The sequence below is a fragment of the Puma concolor genome, chromosome A2, assembly GCF_028749965.1.
Source record: "Puma concolor isolate L17-30 chromosome A2, mPumCon1.1.hap2, whole genome shotgun sequence".
NCBI lineage: Eukaryota > Metazoa > Chordata > Mammalia > Carnivora > Felidae > Puma > Puma concolor.
In genome coordinates this window covers 154792994-154811603 of record NC_141668.1, presented here as the reverse complement: position 1 = coordinate 154811603, position 18610 = coordinate 154792994, and the positions used below count along the sequence as shown (strand labels likewise).

General features: G+C 46.4%; 1 protein-coding gene across 4 annotated transcripts in view; it reads right to left on the bottom strand.

The window, feature by feature from the left end:
• Nucleotides 1-2402: 2402 nt before the first annotated feature.
• Nucleotides 2403-18610, bottom strand: part of SMARCC1 (SWI/SNF related BAF chromatin remodeling complex subunit C1) — a 176185-nt gene continuing 159977 nt past the window's right edge. For 3 of the 4 annotated variants that reach the window (XM_086698351.1, XM_086698350.1, XM_086698353.1), the window contains exons 27-28: nucleotides 7004-7180; nucleotides 2403-4772 (exon numbers count right to left, since the gene is read on the bottom strand). In XM_086698351.1, the coding sequence (XP_086554477.1) occupies nucleotides 4675-4772; nucleotides 7004-7180 (275 nt within the window). In that variant the 3' untranslated portion in view covers nucleotides 2403-4674. Of the gene's footprint in view, nucleotides 4773-5042; nucleotides 5326-7003; nucleotides 7181-18610 lie in introns of those variants that run through there. The other variant, XM_086698352.1, reaches the window with a different exon arrangement.

Below are 18610 nucleotides of genomic sequence, written 5' to 3'. Positions count from 1 at the left end.
CAGTGGGTTTGCTGCAAGACTGCTGCAAAAGCCCCTGAATTTCATTACCCTAAAGCCAAGTCATTTGGGAGAAAGCCACACAGCACAAGCCAACACAGCATCAGATATGGAGCAACTAGGCCTCTCCCAGCTGGCGACCTCTCCAAGTGCTTCTCAGGAACCCCACAGCTACTGTACAATAAGCAGACCGGAAAAAGGAATGCCAGTCAATCTGGATGGCCGTGGGAAATCCGTAAGTGGCAGGGCCAAATCAGCCATGGAAATCAGCTTGTGCAACGGGGTTATTACCATCCAATGTCACTGCTGCTTCCTAACTCCCTCAGGAACCATCTGGTGGTAGTGAGAGCACCTTAGGTGGGAGGTTGCCACAGAAGAGAGTGGGGGGTATTTTCTTTCCTCAGTTGTCTGAAGGTGGTGGTCACAGTGCTGTATTAAGGCATGGCTGTTTTGCTGAAGTCTGCAAAGGCTATACCCTAAAGGTCTGTAGTGGAAGGGCCTCGAGAGGCCTCTGGGGACACAAGAGAATAAAGATGGCTCTAGTTCTTCAAGGCAGGTGAGGAACAGTAAGAGGGGATCAGAAAAGGCTCTCCCTCCTTGGGGTCTCATGAGTTGGGAGAGGGCTGGGGGATCCGCGGGGAGAGCTAGCTCCAGCTGTTTTTGGAACCTCTGATTAAGCTGATTCACAGGACTCTCCCCCTTTAGTCACTACTGTCTCAGCTCTGGTTTCAAGTTCAGGGTCAAAGGTGCTTCCTAATAGGAGAGGTGGCGGCCTAAAAACAAGCCACAGGGAAATGAAGTCCAGGGGGGCCATTCACAAGGAGACTCAACATCAGGGCTCCCGGGCTTCCATCCCATTCTGCAAGGTGACTTTCTTGGATGGACATAACCCATTAACAGGGGATCAAAGTACTTTGACCTTGTCCCCAAGAAGTCCTCCGTCAACAGGAGCAACTGAAGTGCCATTATGTTCCAGGAACGGTTGAACAGAAAGCAGTGGGGTTTCCATAAAGACATCTCAGGGCTGGCACTGCATATCCAGACAAAAGGGTGCTCTATTAGGATGAGGTCTTCCTGGAAAGATGAACCCTCCTCGGGTTACCACATCCAGCAGGACAGGACAGGACAGAAATTGTGAAAGCACATACAATTCACAGACTATTTACCTTACCCCCCAGAAAGCTCAATTACACCGTTTCTTTTTCTTCAGGAACACTTGGCACTCTCTAAAAAATCCTATTTCTTACTAGCTACTTTGGGTCTGGTATTCCTCCACCTCATAAGAGCATAAGCAGCCTGGAGTGCAGTGGCCTTGCCTACCTTATTCATAGCTATTATTTCATGGCATGCAAGGTCCAATGCCTGGCACATAATGCCTGCAAATGTTAACTGGGCTAATGGAGCTCATAGGATGGACTGTCAGGAACCGTAGAGATCTTGCTCTACCATACAGCCTTCCTAAGTAGTGGTTCTCAAAGGGTGGTCCTTTGACCAGGTGCATCAGGATCCCCTGGGAATATGTTAAAAACACAAAATTTCAGAACTCACTCCAGACTTACTGAATCAGTTCTGAGGGCGGGGCTCAGCTGCTTGCATGCGAAAAATCCTATCGGTGACCCTGATCCATACTGAGGTTGGAAAACTGCTGTCCTTAATCACATTTGGGGGAACCACACCACAGTAAGGATCTGAGGAGACTGTGAGAGATTGATTGATTGTACATGTCCTGTTACGCTTTAAATAGAACTCACACTCAAGTTTATAAACCAGTCTTTAACTTGGATCAAGGATTAACCTCCTTCATCACCCTAGGGTAGCAATGGAACTCTGGGGGACCCCGCTGGCCTGAACACCCCTTACTGGAGGGAAGAGTTGGAACAGGTCCGAAAGCAAAGCACAACTGGCCTGGCACACTTCTGGGAGAAGCCGAACGTTCACCTCTCTGCAGACCCAGATTCCACTTTTTTTGCCTCACTGGGTTCATAAGCATCTTGAAGGCAATGGCTTCTGTCTTCTGCACAGGGTTTGCATCTGTGGGTGCTCAAAGGCTGTCCTTAAAAGTGTATCAAGGTTCACAGAATTAACTGCCCTTAAGGCCTGCCTCCAACTTGAGGCTGTCTACACTGCATCCTGACATTCTCTAGCTTTTGCCAAAGCAAAACTACTCATTCTTCTCTTGGCAGGGTCAGGATGTTGGCCATACTCCTTTCTTCATTTTTACCATGGAAACAAACAGTGGGCAAGGCACATTTAACTGTGTACTCAAGTGTCATGAAATGGTCAGTCAGGAGGCCCCGAATCACTGAACTTTAATTGCTGACCAGGACTGGGTGGGGCTGAATATTTAGGTTCTTCATAGGACACATGAAGAGACTGATGTGTGAATGCAGAGAATGGGACTAGAATCCAGAAACGTTCTATTTATTCACTGAAAAAGGGAGATTAGGCCTTCTTGATCAATTTCCTCCAATCTTCCAAAACTCCCTTCTCCAAAATAACACCACACTGAGAAACACGTTTGTACAAAAAAAACCCCACGTATTATTCCCACCCCCCCCCCCAAAATTGGGTGGCTGTATTACAGGAACGAAACCAGATCAAAGACATGAAAAGAAAAAGTCACCACTTATATTGAAACATAACAGTGTTAAGAATTCAGGTATTCTGTAGAATTGTTACCAGCATAGTAAAAATATTTCCACCTGGATCTTTTAAATTTGAAAGCGATCACATTAAAGACCTGAGGTTACAAGGGACCACAGTATGAACCAGAATTCCATTTTCCTTCTAAGAACCCAGTGGAAAAGGTAAGTATTTGGAATGAGTTTCCTTTGGGAAAGACTGGCAGAAAATAGGGAAAAAAAACCCTGGCCACTGTCAAAAGGCACTGGGATCTTTCTGGAGGCAAATGCATTGGAATCAAACTCCAGCAGGAACGAGCTCATTTCCACTCTGAGAGTCTAGAACACACACACAAAAGGAACAAGGTCTCCTTGGTTCCAGTACTCTGATGGTAACCGGGGCTACCTGGTTAGAGGCAACACCTGAGGGTTTGAAAGGCAAATTTTAATTGTGGTTTTATTTTTTTGCTTTCTGATACTAAGAGAAAAAGTTGAGGTGTTTTACAAATACCTCCCTACATCCTCTCATATGTAAAGCTTTACAGAATATATAGAAAAAGATACCCAAAAGGTGTTCCACTTTGCATTCTAAATAATGAAACTGCCACTTGAGAGTGTGACATGAAGAGGCCAGGTGCTTTGGAAATCAAGCTCCACCAAACACACCCTTCCCCCATCCACAGAAGGATAGAAGGCAGGAAGGACAAGAGAAAACCAAGAACTCTCAAGTCATTCATCAGCAGGGGTTGAAATGGGCTCAAGTTAAGGCATTTTTGTGGCTCTTCCTCTGGAATGGCATTCCAATCTCCCACTCCGAGTACCCCAGCCCTCAAAAGCATGATGCTCTGATTGCCAACTGGGTTCCTTGGTACCCCCAGCATCTCCTTGACAACCCTGACAGATGGAATGTGAGATCTCAGAAAGGGAAGGGAGAAGGTATGAGAGGCCATTGATCCTGCCCCACTTCTCCAATCCCATCCCAAACCTAAAGTACCGCTTCACTAAACCCCACTCACCCTGGACTGCAAGAGGTAGTTTGGGGACTTGAACCCCCAGCCATCCTAACCAAGTTCCATGAGCTAGAATGTTTAGCACTATCTACTTACTTTTTTCTTTTTTTTCCTTTTTAAAGGTTTTTTGAAAGAGGGAAAAAAAGAATGAGTGTACAAAGCAGTGAATAGTGGACTAGACTCATTCGATAGTCATTACCCTAGACTCCTACAGCTTTCCTGGCTAGTCTAGGGAACTAAGGAATGCCTCCCCAAATCCCTCCCCCAAACCAACAAACCATCTGCATAGAAAGCCAAACCGGTGGGCCAGGGATGGAGTGGGTCTGCTCTAACGCTTGTGCGCTACCCTACCAGGGACTGAAGGGGCGTGTTCCGCTACTCAGGGTGGAGGTCCCTCATGGTCCTCGCTGGGAATAAAATCAGTGGGGTCCTTTCCCCATCTCTTCGAATTTTGGTGCGTCTGTGTGGGGCAAAAGTCTCATGAAACTTCACCATCAGCACCAATCTCAGCTCAGGTTAGCAGAAATAAGGTCACTTATAATGCCTTTAGGTATGTTCCTTTTGGCTATTCCCTCTGCCCATCACCATTTTTTTGGTTCCTATTAACTTAGGATGCTCTCGTTTAAAGCAACGATGACAAAAGAAAAAAAAAAAAGATAATGATTATAAAGCATTATCCACATAAGACAAAGCAAAAAACTGTGGGGGAGCCAAAATGACAGACATCAAAATCTAATGCTGACAGGACCTGCGGAGAAACTGTACGCATACCCCACACCAGGCTGTGGGGGATGCGGGCTACTGTCAGGATGACCAGGGCACACTGTCACCATAAGCCTCTCCTTGTGTACTGGCTGACGAAGTAACACAAGAGGTGTCAGAGCATGGAGAGGGCTGGCAAGAGGAATGGGGAAATATGGGATGCGTGCTTGGGGCTGTGAGGAGAAAAATCCTAAAAGAAACCCAAGGAAGCTGAGGAACACAAGTCTCGTCATCCGCACTCCAGCCGGTGGCGCCGGGCGTGGACGTGGCCTGCATCTTCCAGGCTAGGGGGCGGCCGAGGCTGGTGGGCCTGGAGCAGGAGGCGGAGGGACTCCATCCGTGGGTGGCGGAGGCGGTGGCGGCTGCTGCGGCGGAGGGGCATCTGCAAACACAGCCAAGAGGGACTCGTCATTGCTGGAAACGCAAGGGCTTGGGGAAGAGCCCGTTCAGAGAGAAATGCCATGGGAAGTAATTTTCCTCGCAGCAGGCAATTAACACAGACTTTGTGGCACTGCTGCCACTGCGGTCTGCGCAGTTCAGGTTCACTGGCCCTCCTGGTCCCCGCTCAGGTGCTGGGGTGTCTGAATCTGTCCCAACCTCCTCCAAGGCGAGGCCCACCCCTTCCAAGAATCACTCCAGACCTTGTCAGAACTTAAGTGTATTTTGAGTTTATTGCATTTTGATGGTTCTAATTGTTATTTCTTCAGTTAAATGATAAGCTCCTTCCTGGGCAAGTTCTGTGTCTTCTTTCTCTCACAGTGCCTGGCCTAGGTGGGCACAAAATAGATTATCAATAACTTCTTGTTGATTTAAGTGTCTCCACCAGGGCCAGAGAGCTTCACTCGAGGCGGCTGCTCACAAGGTGGACAGTCCTGGGATGCCCCACAGCTCCTGAACTGCAGTCCTTGGATTTTTGGCCAAAACTAGGTCAGGTCCTGAAGGGAACAATTAGTATCAGTGTCTGGGGCTCTTTCCTATTTCAACTTTAGCTGCTTAGCGTACAAAGGAACCCTAGAGATTATTTAATCCAGGGCTTTTAAAACCTCTTGATTTTGTCAGAAATAAAAACATAAGAAACAAATAAATAATTCAAGCACAGCCTTGCTCACCGGTCAGTTCATCCAACCTTCCCCCCAAGAGATTGCCACCAAACTGCCAAAGCTCTTCAAAGCTCTGAGAGAGAGCCCACTGGTCAAATCTCTTGAGGCCTCTTTTCGGGGGGGGGACTAAGGCCTGAAGGGAGGAAGCACCCTGGCCGAGGAGGCCTGCCTGGTACCCAACAGCCAAGTCAGTGGCTCAGAATCCCTGAAACACTCACTTGTGGCAGGTAGTGGGGACCTGAAACCCTCCATATTCTCAAGGTGCTCCCCTGACGGCCCTTCAGGATGAAATCCTGGACAGTGGTAAAGACCAGTGATATCAGCTCTTGCAACTGGGATGGCAAAATGGGCAAGTCTCCTGGCAGCCTGACACATTTGCCTACCATCTGTAAGTTAGCGACGTGAAGGTTCTCTTGCCAAGGAAAAGAAGTATCCCTATACTACAACCTCTGACCGGGACTCAAAGGAGATCATTTTTTCTATTGTCATGATCCTATACCCAGCTACACGGCTTTCTTCCATGCTCCCACACTATCTTAGTCCCTAGGGGCCCAGAGAGAAAGGAGACGAGCTTTTGTGCAGCCTGCCTCCTGGCCCTGTGAAGCCTCCCTGAGCGCTGCAGCGCACTCCAGGCATTTTGTGGTAAATCCTGTATACCACTATTCACTTGTTCATTTCTTGTTTTCCCAACTACAGCTCCTGGAGACTAGGAATTCTTGAGACCTTGCCCTCGGTACCGTCAATAGGAGTTGACTCCTTGGCACATATGTGAACATCTAAATGAACCAGGACTAAAGACGTGGCTGGGTTATCTGGCCACTACTGACTGCATTTTGGGACCATTCTGAGAAGATCTACAGGAGTAAAGGACAGGTCAGAGCTTCTGAAGCAGTCTTCTGGAGGCCAGGACTGGGGGAGAGCAAGGAACTGGCTTCATACACCTGCCAGACACACACTGTGTCTTCTCCATGGAGTCTGCTGGGACCTCCTGTTCCTTCTCAACATAGCCCCTCAATACTCCTTCCTTAGTCTAAGTTGCTACTACCGCCATCCCGGAGTACATATGAGAAACTTGTTATTTCTGCCCTAAACTGTTTTTTTCTTTCTTTGACCCTCCAATTTTGAAACCTGTGTCCATAGAGGCTCCTGTAGGAAAACAACTAGCAGCTCAGTATGTCTAATAAGATTCAAGCTAGACCGGCTTAAATAGGAGCAGGCGAGGAATGACCTTTTGGCCTCCCCACAGACCTCAGTGTCGAGAGTGCAGGCCACAAAGGTTATGGCACATGCAGCCAAATGCTGCAAGCATTTGCACTCGTCACCTGTGCACCTGCTCATCAGGAGCGGTGAAGAGCATGGACCACAGATCGATCTTCTGGAATCCCTGTCACAGGCTGCACTGTCCACGGACCTGCCACACTATAGATAATCTAGAGAACAAAGCCTTTGTCCCTTGTCTCCAGCCCTCCCAGAGAGACCCTAGGGTGATGCTTCCCCCCACCACGCTACTTACACATGCCGTTAGGTGCCGTGAGGGGTACCCGGGGTCCTAAGATGTTTCCTGGCATTGGAGGCATACCGGGAGGGGCTGGGCCACTCCCAGGCGGGTGGATGTTGGCTGCAACGGTGGGAATCATGCGGCCTGGCATGGGCTGCCCAGGGATCATGGAACCTGGGCCTGGTATCTGACCTGTGGAAAGAGATTTAAAGTATTAAGGTAAGTGTACTAGGATCAATTCAATGCCCAAGAATGCTAAATACAAATACCTAACCCTCCAAAGGATTTGAAATACCAAAAGAACAATAATCTGTAATAATCTCTATGCCCAGATTTTCATTTTTTGGAAGAGGAGGAAGGATAATGGGGCATCTATGGAGTGAATGACTAACCCTAAACACTGGTATAGGCAGGCAGCTGAAGAATCATTACAAGAAAAACACCCTAAAAAAAAGCTGTCATTTTGGTTACTTTGGGTGGACAGTGGTCATACATCTTCCTGAGGACACAAAATGCCAAGGAAAGACCACGGGGGATGGAGAGGACTTTAACAGCACATCAGTGCACAGTCTGAGGATAGCAGCTCAGTTAAGAATGAGCTTTACACATGGGCTTTGTGGGAGCAAATATCTGAAAAGGTACTGGTCACAACTGAAATCAACATTATAAAGCCATTCTGACCAGAATCTCCAAGTCCTGTCCACAAAAAAGTCTCTCCTTCAAAACCCCACCATGAAGCACTGGCCCCAGAGAACCACAGTGGTGGTGGTTGTGGGGGATTAGCAAGAAAAATGGATAATACCTTCATCTCTTTCTACCGGTTTGAAATTGACAAACGGAGACACTATACACAAGAACAGTAAAATACCTCCTTGTCTGCAGTTTCACACTGAGCCTTCAGGACTTTCAGAAAACATTTTCTGTAGAGCCAGATAGTAAATATCTGGACCTTGCAGATCATATGGTCTTGTTCACAGCTTTTCTTATTAACTAATTAGTTAAGTTTTGAAGGAGAGGGGAGGGGCGGAGAGAGAATCCCAAGCAGGCTCTGCACGGTCAGTGGGGAGTTCGATGCAGGGCTTAAACTCATGAACCGTGAGATCATAACCTGAGCCGAAATCAAGAGTTGGACACTTAACCGACTGAGCTACCCAGGTGCTTTTCAACTTTGCCACTGTAGGTAGCATGAAGGCAGTTACAGATGGCATACGGGTGTTGTAGATAATAGGTGAGACTGAGTCTCAAATATTTATGGACTCTGAAATGTGTTATTTCATGTAATCTTCATATAATATAAATATTTTTCTTTTGAGTCCCCCACCTGTGCCATTTAAACTGTAAAAACCATTCTTAGCCTGTGGTCCGTACAAAAACAGGAGATGGGCCAGGTTTGGTCTGCAGATTGTAGTTTGCCAATCCTGCTTTAGATATGAGTATTTTCTCTTAAACTCAGAAGTTTGGCTGCCACTGGGTTTTAAAGGGCCACAAGCAAAGGAGACTAGTTTAATGGGGACAAACCAAGGTTGAAGCACTCTTTTGCATGTGCATATGAACTCTACATGCATGTAGGTAAATTATAGTCTCTACAGAATAAGGAAAGAGAATCTATGGTTTTGTTTTTATAAATCTAGGGATTTCAGTATCTCTGTAAGGTCAGCTGTATGAAACTAAATACAGGTTTCGGGGCACCTGGCTGCCTCAGTTAGTGAAGCGTGCGACTCTTGATCTTCGGGTTGTGGGCTTGAGCCCCATGTTGGGCATAGAGATTATTTTAAAAACAAATAAAAATTTAAACAAATTTAACAAAGGAGGCACCTGGGTGACGCAGTCAGTTGAGTGTCTGACTCAATTTTGGCTCAGGTCATGATCCCAGTGTTGTGGGATCAAGCCCTACATTAGTTAGGCTCTGCACTGAGCATGGAGCCTGCTTGGGATTCCCTCCTCTCCCTCTGCCCTCCTCCCCCACTCACGTGCTCTTTCTCTAAATGGAGAGAGAGAGAGAGAGAGAGAGAGAGAGAGAGAGAGAGAGAGAGAGAGAAAGAAAGAAAGAAAGAAAGAAAGAAAGAAAGAAAGAAAGAAAGAAAGAAAGAAAGAAAGAAAGGAAGGAAGGGAAAAAATTAAATACAGGTTTCTAGACATAGTTCTGAGACAGCTAGAAGTAAGAATGCTTGAGGTCCAATCTTGGAAAATTTGGGAGATGGGACTATCTGATAGCTAATGGTCAATTAAAACAGACAGAGCGGGGTGCCTGGGTGGCTCAGTCGGTTGAGCGTCTGACTTCAGCTCAGGTCATGGTTTCACAGTTTGTGAGTTTGAGCTCTGCATCAGGCTCTGTGCTGACAGCTCAGAGCCTGGAACCTGCTTCAGATTCTGTGTCTCCCTCTCTCTCTGCCCTCCCCCACTTGTGCTCTATCAAAAATAAATAAACATTACAAAAAATAATAAAAAAATAAAACATACAGAGCAGTACTGGAGACAACTTAAGGGATGTCCTCTGTCACTGTTTAGAAAAAGCCCTGTCTTAAGAAAGACGTACAAAGCTTCAAGCCTCACACCATCTATTTCCAGTGTCTGTTCTCCGACCTAGGTAGGACCCAGACAAAGGAGGCCCTCACTACAGGGGTAGCAGTGAAGAGAACTCCGGAGGTTCAAGGGTCAGGGAAGAGTGGTCTACTGTCTCTGGGGGACAATTTTTGTAAAGCAAAGTATACCAACATCGTGCCTCAGAATAAACGGGACAGCAAGCTTTGGGCCCTGAGGCCCACCTTTCTGAGCTCTATAATGCAATCATTTGAGAGCCCAGCAGAGGAGTCTCCAAGGTCCATCCACTGGAGGACAGCTTGGTCAAATCGCTTCAGAGGAGGCAAGAGCAGCTACTGGGCCTACTTCTGGTCTGACACTGCCACCCACTCTTATACCAACTGACCATCAGAGCCAAATGCTGTTGGGTGCCCATACCACAGTGCGAGGACACATACAGATAGTGATGAGGAGCCTATCAACTTAGGGAATGAAATGGGGATGAAAGGAAGAATATGTCATACATCATACATCCCATGGATATACAGGGGTAGCAGGGTGCTGGAAGAGGAAAACAACAGAAGGAGCAAGCCAAAACACCTGGAACCTTCCAGTCAACTTAGACAATCTTGTGGATGACCTGGGATTTTAGATGATGTGCAATAAACTGAAGGAGGGGATTAGAGATAGGACAACAGCAGATTTTCCTAAGCACAAGGCCCAGCCTGAGTTAAGCAATCAGAAAATAACATGAGTGTCACTCCTATTACTCCTGAGAGCTGCCACTTGGTTGTAGCATCTTTCTACTTGCTGTTCCCTGAGGTACCTGCATCACTTTATTACCCATCACCTGCACTTCGCTGAGGAGCAGCAGGCTCAAAAAGGTTAAGAAAAACATACTCAGGTTAGGGCCATGCTACCCACAGTCTGTCTGATAGGACTCAGCAAAGGGGCTGGATGAGCCCTGCACAGAGAATGGGGACTTATTTATTTCTGAGAGAGAGAGAGAGAGAGACAGAGACAGAGACAGAGACAGACAGACAGACACACACACACGCTCATGCATGAGTCGGGGAGAGGCAGAGAGAGAAAGAGACAGAGAATCTGAAGAGGGCTCTGTGCTGACAGCAGAGAGCCCCATGCAGAGCTCGAACTCACAACTGTGAGATCATGACCTGAGCTAACGTCAGACACTTACCCAACTGAGCCACCCAAGTGGCCCCTGGTGAAAGGTTTTGGAAGAGGGAGGAATGTGGGGCTCATGGCCTGTGTGGAGAGCTTTCAGAAGGGATACAGAGGAGTTGGAGCCTAAAGCAGAGAAAAAAAGCTTCTGCAGAGAACCAAGGGCTGTGTGAGGGCAGGAAGTGTAGATAAGAGTAGGAGCTTAGGGGTGGGTGGGGGACAGCACCCCACAGGCAACCTGGGGTTGGGTGAGAGAGCAAGGCTGAGGGCAAGCATACAGGGAAGAATTCAGCAGGCAGAGTGCAGTGGGGATGAAGTGGACAGGACAGGCAAGGACTCCTGCTCTGGGAAAGAGAGACATGGGACTGACCACCCAGTGAGTGGAGTGTGATGAGGTGGGGTGCAGGGAAGGTACCGAGCTCTTGAAGGTTCCCACGGGCAGTGCCCCAGACTTCTGAGTCAGGGCCAGTCCTCTGCCACTGTTCAAGAGGCTGTGACTTTTAGGAGATGCTCTTCCAGCACCTCTACTGCCATGTACCCGAACTAGGCCACTACTAAAAGTCACCATCTGCTCTGGAGTCTAAGTCTCTATAAGTCATTGTTAAAGGTATTCTGGTGGTGTGACAGGGAGACAGCAGACTTTTGTTGTTGAAGGCAGGAGGCCCGCTTTTAAGCCTTGGACTTTTATTATTTTTTTTATTTTTTAAAATTTTTAGAGAGACAGCATGAGTTGGGGAGAGGGGCAGAGAGGGAGGGGGGAGGGATGGAGGAGGAGGAGGAAGAGGGAGAGGGAGGGAGAGAGGGAGAGAGGGGAAGAGAGGGGAAGAGAGGGGAAGAGAGGGGAAGAGAGGGGAAGAGAGGGGAAGAGAGGGGAAGAGAGGGGAAGGGGGGGAGAGAGAGAGAGAGAGAGAGAGAGAGAGAGAGAGAGAGAGAATATCTCAAACAGGTTCCATGTGCAGAAGACCTCCATGTGGGGCTTGATCCCACGACCCTGGGATCATGACCTGAGCTAACTGAGCTAACTGACCTGAACTAACTGAGCCACCCAGGCACCCCTCCAACCTCTCAATTCTAACCTCGAGATGAAACACTTTTCATGGAGTTGTGGTCAATGGAAGCCAAGTGCTAGACCAGCTAATACAGCCCGTGTCTATCAGTGGGTACAAGCTGCCTCCTGCTTCCAAATTCAACCTGGACAAGAGGCCTCAAGCAAGCGGGAAGAACATTTTGCCTGCCCTTCTCAGATCTCTCTCCAGGAAACTGAAGGCAATAGTGAAGCATGCCTTTACAAAAAAAGGGCAGAACAAGTCCTGGTGAGGGAGGAAGAAGAGCGAGCAAGCAGGTATGTGATCACAGAAATGGCAGGATACACGACTGTGCAGTCCCAACTGCTTCTTATTTTCAGCAGGCCAGAGCTTTAGGCTTTGACATGAAGGACAAGATTGCCCCACCTCCTGGATCACCAGTGGGCATCCCTGTCAGTAGCCACCCAGTACCATCCTCAACAAGGAAAGTACAGATGGAACTAACCAGACTGGAAAACTAAACAGTGTGATCTCACTTCCACTTCACCCCAACTGAGACGAGTGTTCTTGGGCAAGTCACTGAGGATGCCCAGAGCCTCAGTCTGCAGATTATATAGAGTGAAGCTAGATATCTGCCCTCTCTCACCGTATGACTTTCTGTATCATCAAGGAAATGGCTTGTTATAGTGCCTTATTATGTCACTGGCTTTTCCAACATGTTATGAGAGCAAATATTTTCATTTTATAGACCGGAAACAGAATTTGTAAGAGGTATCAGATCCAAGTCTTCTGACTCTAAATCAAATTCTCTATCATACTATTCTTTGCTGAAATGAAACAGTTCATGTGAAAGGACTTAACAGAACAGTCAGCATTAGAAAATAAAAATCAGGTGTGCCTGGGCGGCTCAGTAGGTTGAGTGTCCTACTCTTGATCTCAGTTTAGGTCTTGATCTCAGAGTCGTGAGTTCAAGCCCAGTGTTGGGCTCTGTGCTGGGTGTGAAGCCTACTTAAAAGAACAAAACCAAAAACACACAAAACAATTAAGGTGTATACTTTAGTTCCAGCCACCACGTTTTCTTCTTTGCTATTATAAGACCGCTCTGCTTCCTGCAGTAAGTTTTTTTTTTTTTTAACTTTATTTATTTTTGAGACAAAGAGAGACAGAGCATGAACGGGGGAGGGTCAGAGAGAGGGAAACACAGAATCTGAAACAGGCTCCAGGCTCTGAGCTGTCAGCACAGAGCCCAATGCGGGGCTCGAACTCACGGACTGGGAGATCATGACCTGAGCCAAAGTCAGCTGCTTAACTGACTGAGCCACCCAGGTGCCTCCTGCAGTAAGTTTTTAATTTAACAAACACATTTTGGCCCCCTGCAGTGGGCTGGCTGGTGACCCCCAAACAGATATGGACATGTTCCAATACCTGGAACCTGTAAATGCAGCCATCTTTGCAAGTGTGATTAAGTTAAAGGTCCTGAGATGAGAAGATCACCCTGGATTATCTTGATGGGCCCTAAATCCAATGACAAGTGTCCTTATAAGAGACACATGGCCACAAGCCAGGGAATGCCACCAGCCATCAGAAGCTGGAAGAGGCAAGGAAGAGACTATCCCGTAAGACCCCTGAAGAGAGCAAGCCTTCCTAGATTATGAACTTCTAGCTCTTAGAACGGAGGCAACACATGTCTGTTGTTTTAAGTCACCAAGTTTGTGAAAGGGGAAGACATAAAGACTGAGTCACTCGCCAATGTCATAAAGTGTGTAAACAGGAGAGCCCAGATCTGACTTGGGTACTGTGGCTCCAGAGATGGTGTTTGTACTGCAGTGCACCCTGTGGATGAGGGTCTGGAGGAGGGGATCCATCCTTTGTCCAGCAGACTGTGTGATGCAATCCTTGCTGCTACTAAACCGATGGGTCAGTTCTCTGACCCACACCCAGCTCAGGAGAGAAACAATTCTCCAACCAGCAGCTCGGTGTGGGAGTTCCAGCAGGGAAACAAGCTTTTCAGGAAACAATCTGGGAAAGAGGAGAATCGACTGCAGATTGACACAGACCCATGAGGTGATGCCTACCCAACATGCACTGGGCTATGGCTGCAGGCTCTTGCCATCAGGGCCCAGTGGTGCCATTTCCGAAGCTAGGTGCTCAGTGGCAGTGGCCTGTTTACCTATTTCCCTATTTCTTTACGGCAACAAGCTGTGATAGGGCAGCTTTAGGGTTTTCCCAGGGCATAAACCCAATGGCTGCAAAAAAACTTCTTTTTCTTGATCTAAATCCTGAAGCCTTCTGAAAACCAAAGTTTTCCTACCTTCCTGTCATAGCAGGGCAAGAAAGCCACTGAGACACAGATGTACAGGGTACAAGAGAACAATAGCTCCTTGAGAGAGGTGGCAGCAGACAGGAAGGATCAGAGGAAAAATAGTTGACTTCTACTTAGGCAAACACTTCTCAGGAAAGGAAGGGGCATGAAGAGCAGTCAATATCCATCCAGAGGTTACTGCTGTCACGCTATACAACTCATGGTGTGGGTGCATCTAGGGCAATGCATTTAGGGAACAGATAGCGGGAGACAAGGATGTCATTCTCAGTCAGGGTCTACAATTTGCCAGGCAATGACAGCTATCTCATTGAAATCTCTGGGCTGTCAGGCAGACTGGAAGACAGAAAGAGCCCAGTTTCAAGATAAGGAAATGAAGTCTCAGAGAGACTATGTAATTTGGCCCCAAATCCCAAGAACAGAGACAGAGAAGATTCAAACTCAGGTCTGTCTGCTCCCAAGGCTTGTTTTCTTTTCCTTAACACCTACACTACCTTACCTTGATGGAGGAGCTCTCTTCTTGGAAAAGATGTTTTCTAACATAAAATTTGAAATGGGGCAGAATTTAAGAGGACTGGTAAGAGAACAGAATCAATTTCTCGAAATACAAACTCTGTCCTCTTGAAATCTAAACATTCCTGTGTTCTTTCTGGTGTCTGACAAAGCTCTTATCACTTTTACAAGGATGACAATGTCTGAAAGTACTTTCATGACCTTTTACTAAACAGGAAGAGATCTGGCCCACATGAACGTGAAATGCACAGGAGTAGACCTTATGAAGCAAAAAAGGGTGCACTTGTATGTGTCTTCCAGGAAAAAAAAAAAAAAAAATTCAGGTATCTCCTTCCCTGGTAGAGAGGGAGGTGAGAGAGACGACATGGGGCTTTGAGACAGCAGCATCAAAGCAAAAACTGGTGGGAGTTTGACCTACATACAAGCTCTAAAACACACACACACACACACACACACACACACACACACACACACACACACCCCAAAAACAGCAGGCATCCAAAGCCTGAAAAATGGAAAGGTTTGCTAAAATTAGGTTTAGCCTAGTGGAAAAATCCCTCACACTCTCTCAGGTTTATTAGCTCTTTTACTAAAGCATGATAACCAACATGCCTGGTGGAATATTTAAGGATTTTTATTTTTGGGGATGGGAGAGGCAGGTGGCAGAAGAACATGAAACTAGGAAAGGAAACTCGTGAATTTCCAATCTTGAACACATTTCATTGCTCCGTTTCTAACTGTCCACAACACATTCACTGGCTGAGTGCCCCGGAGAACGGAAATAACACACTCGGGGCCAAGTGAGGGGAAGCCCAGGCTCCTAGGGGACTCCTTCTTCTGCAGAGCTTCCGGGGGGGGGGGGGGGGGGGGGCGCCTGCAACAGACATTCTTTGTTGAAGACTGGGTCCTCACTGTTCTCTTTGTAAGGGGAACCTGCTACTCCGGAAAGTGGCTCAGGATCCTTGTTATCCACGTGACGCAAGCAGGACTGAAGGCCCAGCAGATACTAAAAACTTGGCCAATGTGATGAGCCATTCCTTTTTCCTTTTTGGTGTGGGGCTGGGAGTTCAGGGGGTGGGCTGGGAAGGGATGACTGGTTGGAATCCTTTCCTAAGCACGGTTTCTCACGGGTAGGGTTGTGTACGTGAGTCTAACCTGGGGGTTTAAAAGTCAAGTGACTAATGCCTTGGTGGAAATTTCCTTAAACAACCAACATTTTACTAATTCTAGTTTTATCAATAAAACATCATCTATACCATGTCTGAGTTCTCATCAATTCAGACCAATTCCTATTCTGGTTTTTTAAGGCACTTCTAAAAATTCTTCTACTATTAATCATGAGGAAACCATAAAGGTATTTAAGCCAGCATGTCCTTTTCCTTTTCACACACAGAGGCTTCCTCAATGCAGGCAGCTCATTCCAGATCCATGACAATTCCAGAGTGCTTCATTTGCTATAAATGCCCAGGGGAAAGGAGGGCAGAGCTTACACCACACCTATGTACTAGATTTTTGTCATTTCCTTTTGACTCAACTCACTGACACGTCATGCTCCTTTAAGAATGGGCCGAGGCCTGGGGCACCTGGGTGGCTCAGCTGGTTAAGCATCCAACTTCAGCTCATGATCTCAAGGTCCATGGGTCTGAGCCCTGCATTGTGCCTGATGCTGACAGCTCAGAGCCTGGAGCCTGCTTGGATTCTGTGTCTCCCTCTCTCTCTCTCTCTCTCTCTGCCTCCCCTGCTCTGTCTGTCTCTCTCTCAAAAATTAAGAAACATTAAAAAAAAAAAAAAAAAAGAATAGGCTGAAGTCCTTGGGAGTACTGACCACTTTACATTAAAAGAGACCTTCACTTGGGGCGCCTGGGTGGCTCAGTCGGTTGAGCATCCAACTTCAGCTCAGGTCATGATCTCACAGCTCGTGGGTTCGAGCCCCGCATCGGGCTCTGTGCTGACAGCTCGGAGCCTGGAGCCTGCTTTGGATTCTGTGTCTTCCTCTCTCTCTGCCCCTAAGCCACTCGCATTCTGTCTCTGTCTCTCTCAAAAATAAATAAACATTAAAAAAAAAAAAATTTAAAAGAGACCTTCACAGGAACCTGACAGGACAGTCCACTCACCACTGTTGTTCAACATAGTACTGGAAGTCCTAGCTTCGCAATCAGACAACAGAAAGTAATAAAAGCCATACAAATTGGCAAGGAAGAAGTCAAATTTTCACTCTTCACAAATGACATGATACTCTACTTGGAAAACCCGAAAGACTCCACCAAAAAACTATTAGAACTGGGGCGCATGGGTGGCTCAGTCGGTTGAGCGTCCGACTTCAGCTCAGGTCATGATCTCACAGTCCGTGAGTTCGAGCCCCACGTCGGGCTCTGTGCTGACAGCTCAGTGCCTGGAGCCTGCTTTGGATTCTGTGTCTCCCTCTCTCTCTCTCTGCCCCTAACCCACTTGCATTCTGTCTCTCTCAAAATTAAATAAACATTAAAAAACTACTAGAACTTATACATGAATTCAGCAAAATCTCAGGATATAAAAATCAACATACAGAAATTGGTTGCATTTCTATACACGAATAATGAAGCAGCAGCAGGAGAAATCAAGGAATCGATGCCATTTATGACTGCACCAAAAACCGTAAGATACATAGAAATAAACCTTACCAAAGAGATAAAGATCTGTACGCTGCAAACTATAGAACGAAACTGAAGAAATGAAAGAAATTGAAGAAGGGGCACCTGCATGGATGGCTCTGTCAGTTGAGCGTGCAACTCTTTATTTTGGCTCAGGTCATGATCTTACAGTTCGTGGGTTTGAGCCCCATATTGGCTCTGTGCTATCCGCACAGAGTCTGCTTGGGATTCTCATCTCTTCTCTCTGCTCCTCCCCTGCTCGTGCTCTCCCTCTTAGAGTAAATAAATAAATTTTTTTAAAAAGTTAAAGAAGCCACAAAGAAATAGAAAGACATTTCATGTTCATGGATCAGAAGAACAAACATTGTTAAAATGCCTCTACTACCCAAAGCAATCTACACCTTCAGCGCAATCCCTATCAAAGTAACACCAGCATTCTTCACAGAGCTAGAACAAACAATTATAAAATTTGTATGGAATTAGAAAAGACCCTGAATAGCTCAAGTAATGTTGAAAAAGAAAACCAAAGCTGGAGGCATCATAATTCCAGACTTAAAGCTGTATTACAAAGCCATAATCATCACAAAGTCAGTATGGTACTGGCACACAGATGAACAGAAAAGAGTACAGAACTCAGAAATGGACCACAGCTATATGGCCAACTAATCTTTGACAAAGCAGGAAAGAATATCCAATGAAAAAAGACGGTCTCTTCAGCAAATGATGCTGGGGAAACTGGATACCAACATGCAGAAAAATGAAATTGGCCCACTCTCTTAGACCATACCAAAAAAAAAAAAAAAAAGGATGAAAGACCTAAATGTGAGACAGGAAACCATCAAAATCGTAACCTCTTTGACTTTAGCCACAGCAATTTCTTACTAGACATGTCTGTGGAGGCAAGGGAAACAAAAGCAAAAATGAACTACTGGGACCTCATCAAGATAAAAAGCTTCTGCACAGTGAAGGAAACAATCAACAAGACTAAAAGGCAACTGACGGAATGGGAGAAGATATTTGCAAATGACATATTAGATAAAGGGTTAATATCCAAAAATCTATAAAGAACTTATCAAACTCAACAACCAAAAAACAAATAATCCAGTGAAGAAATGGGCAGAAGACGTGAATAGACACTTTTCCAAAGAAGACATCCAGATGGAAAACAGATACATGAAAAGATGCTCAACCATCAGGGAAATACAAATCAAAACCACGATGAGATAGCACCACACATCTGTCATAATAGCTAAAAGTAACAACTCAGGAAACAACAGACGTTGGTGAGGATGCAGAAAGAGGAGAACCCTCTTGCACCGTTGGTGGGAGTGCAAACTAGTGGCAATGTAATCTGGAAAACAGTATGGAGGTTCCTCAAAAAATTAAAAAATAATAGAACTTCCCTATGACCCAGCAATTGCTCTACTAGGTA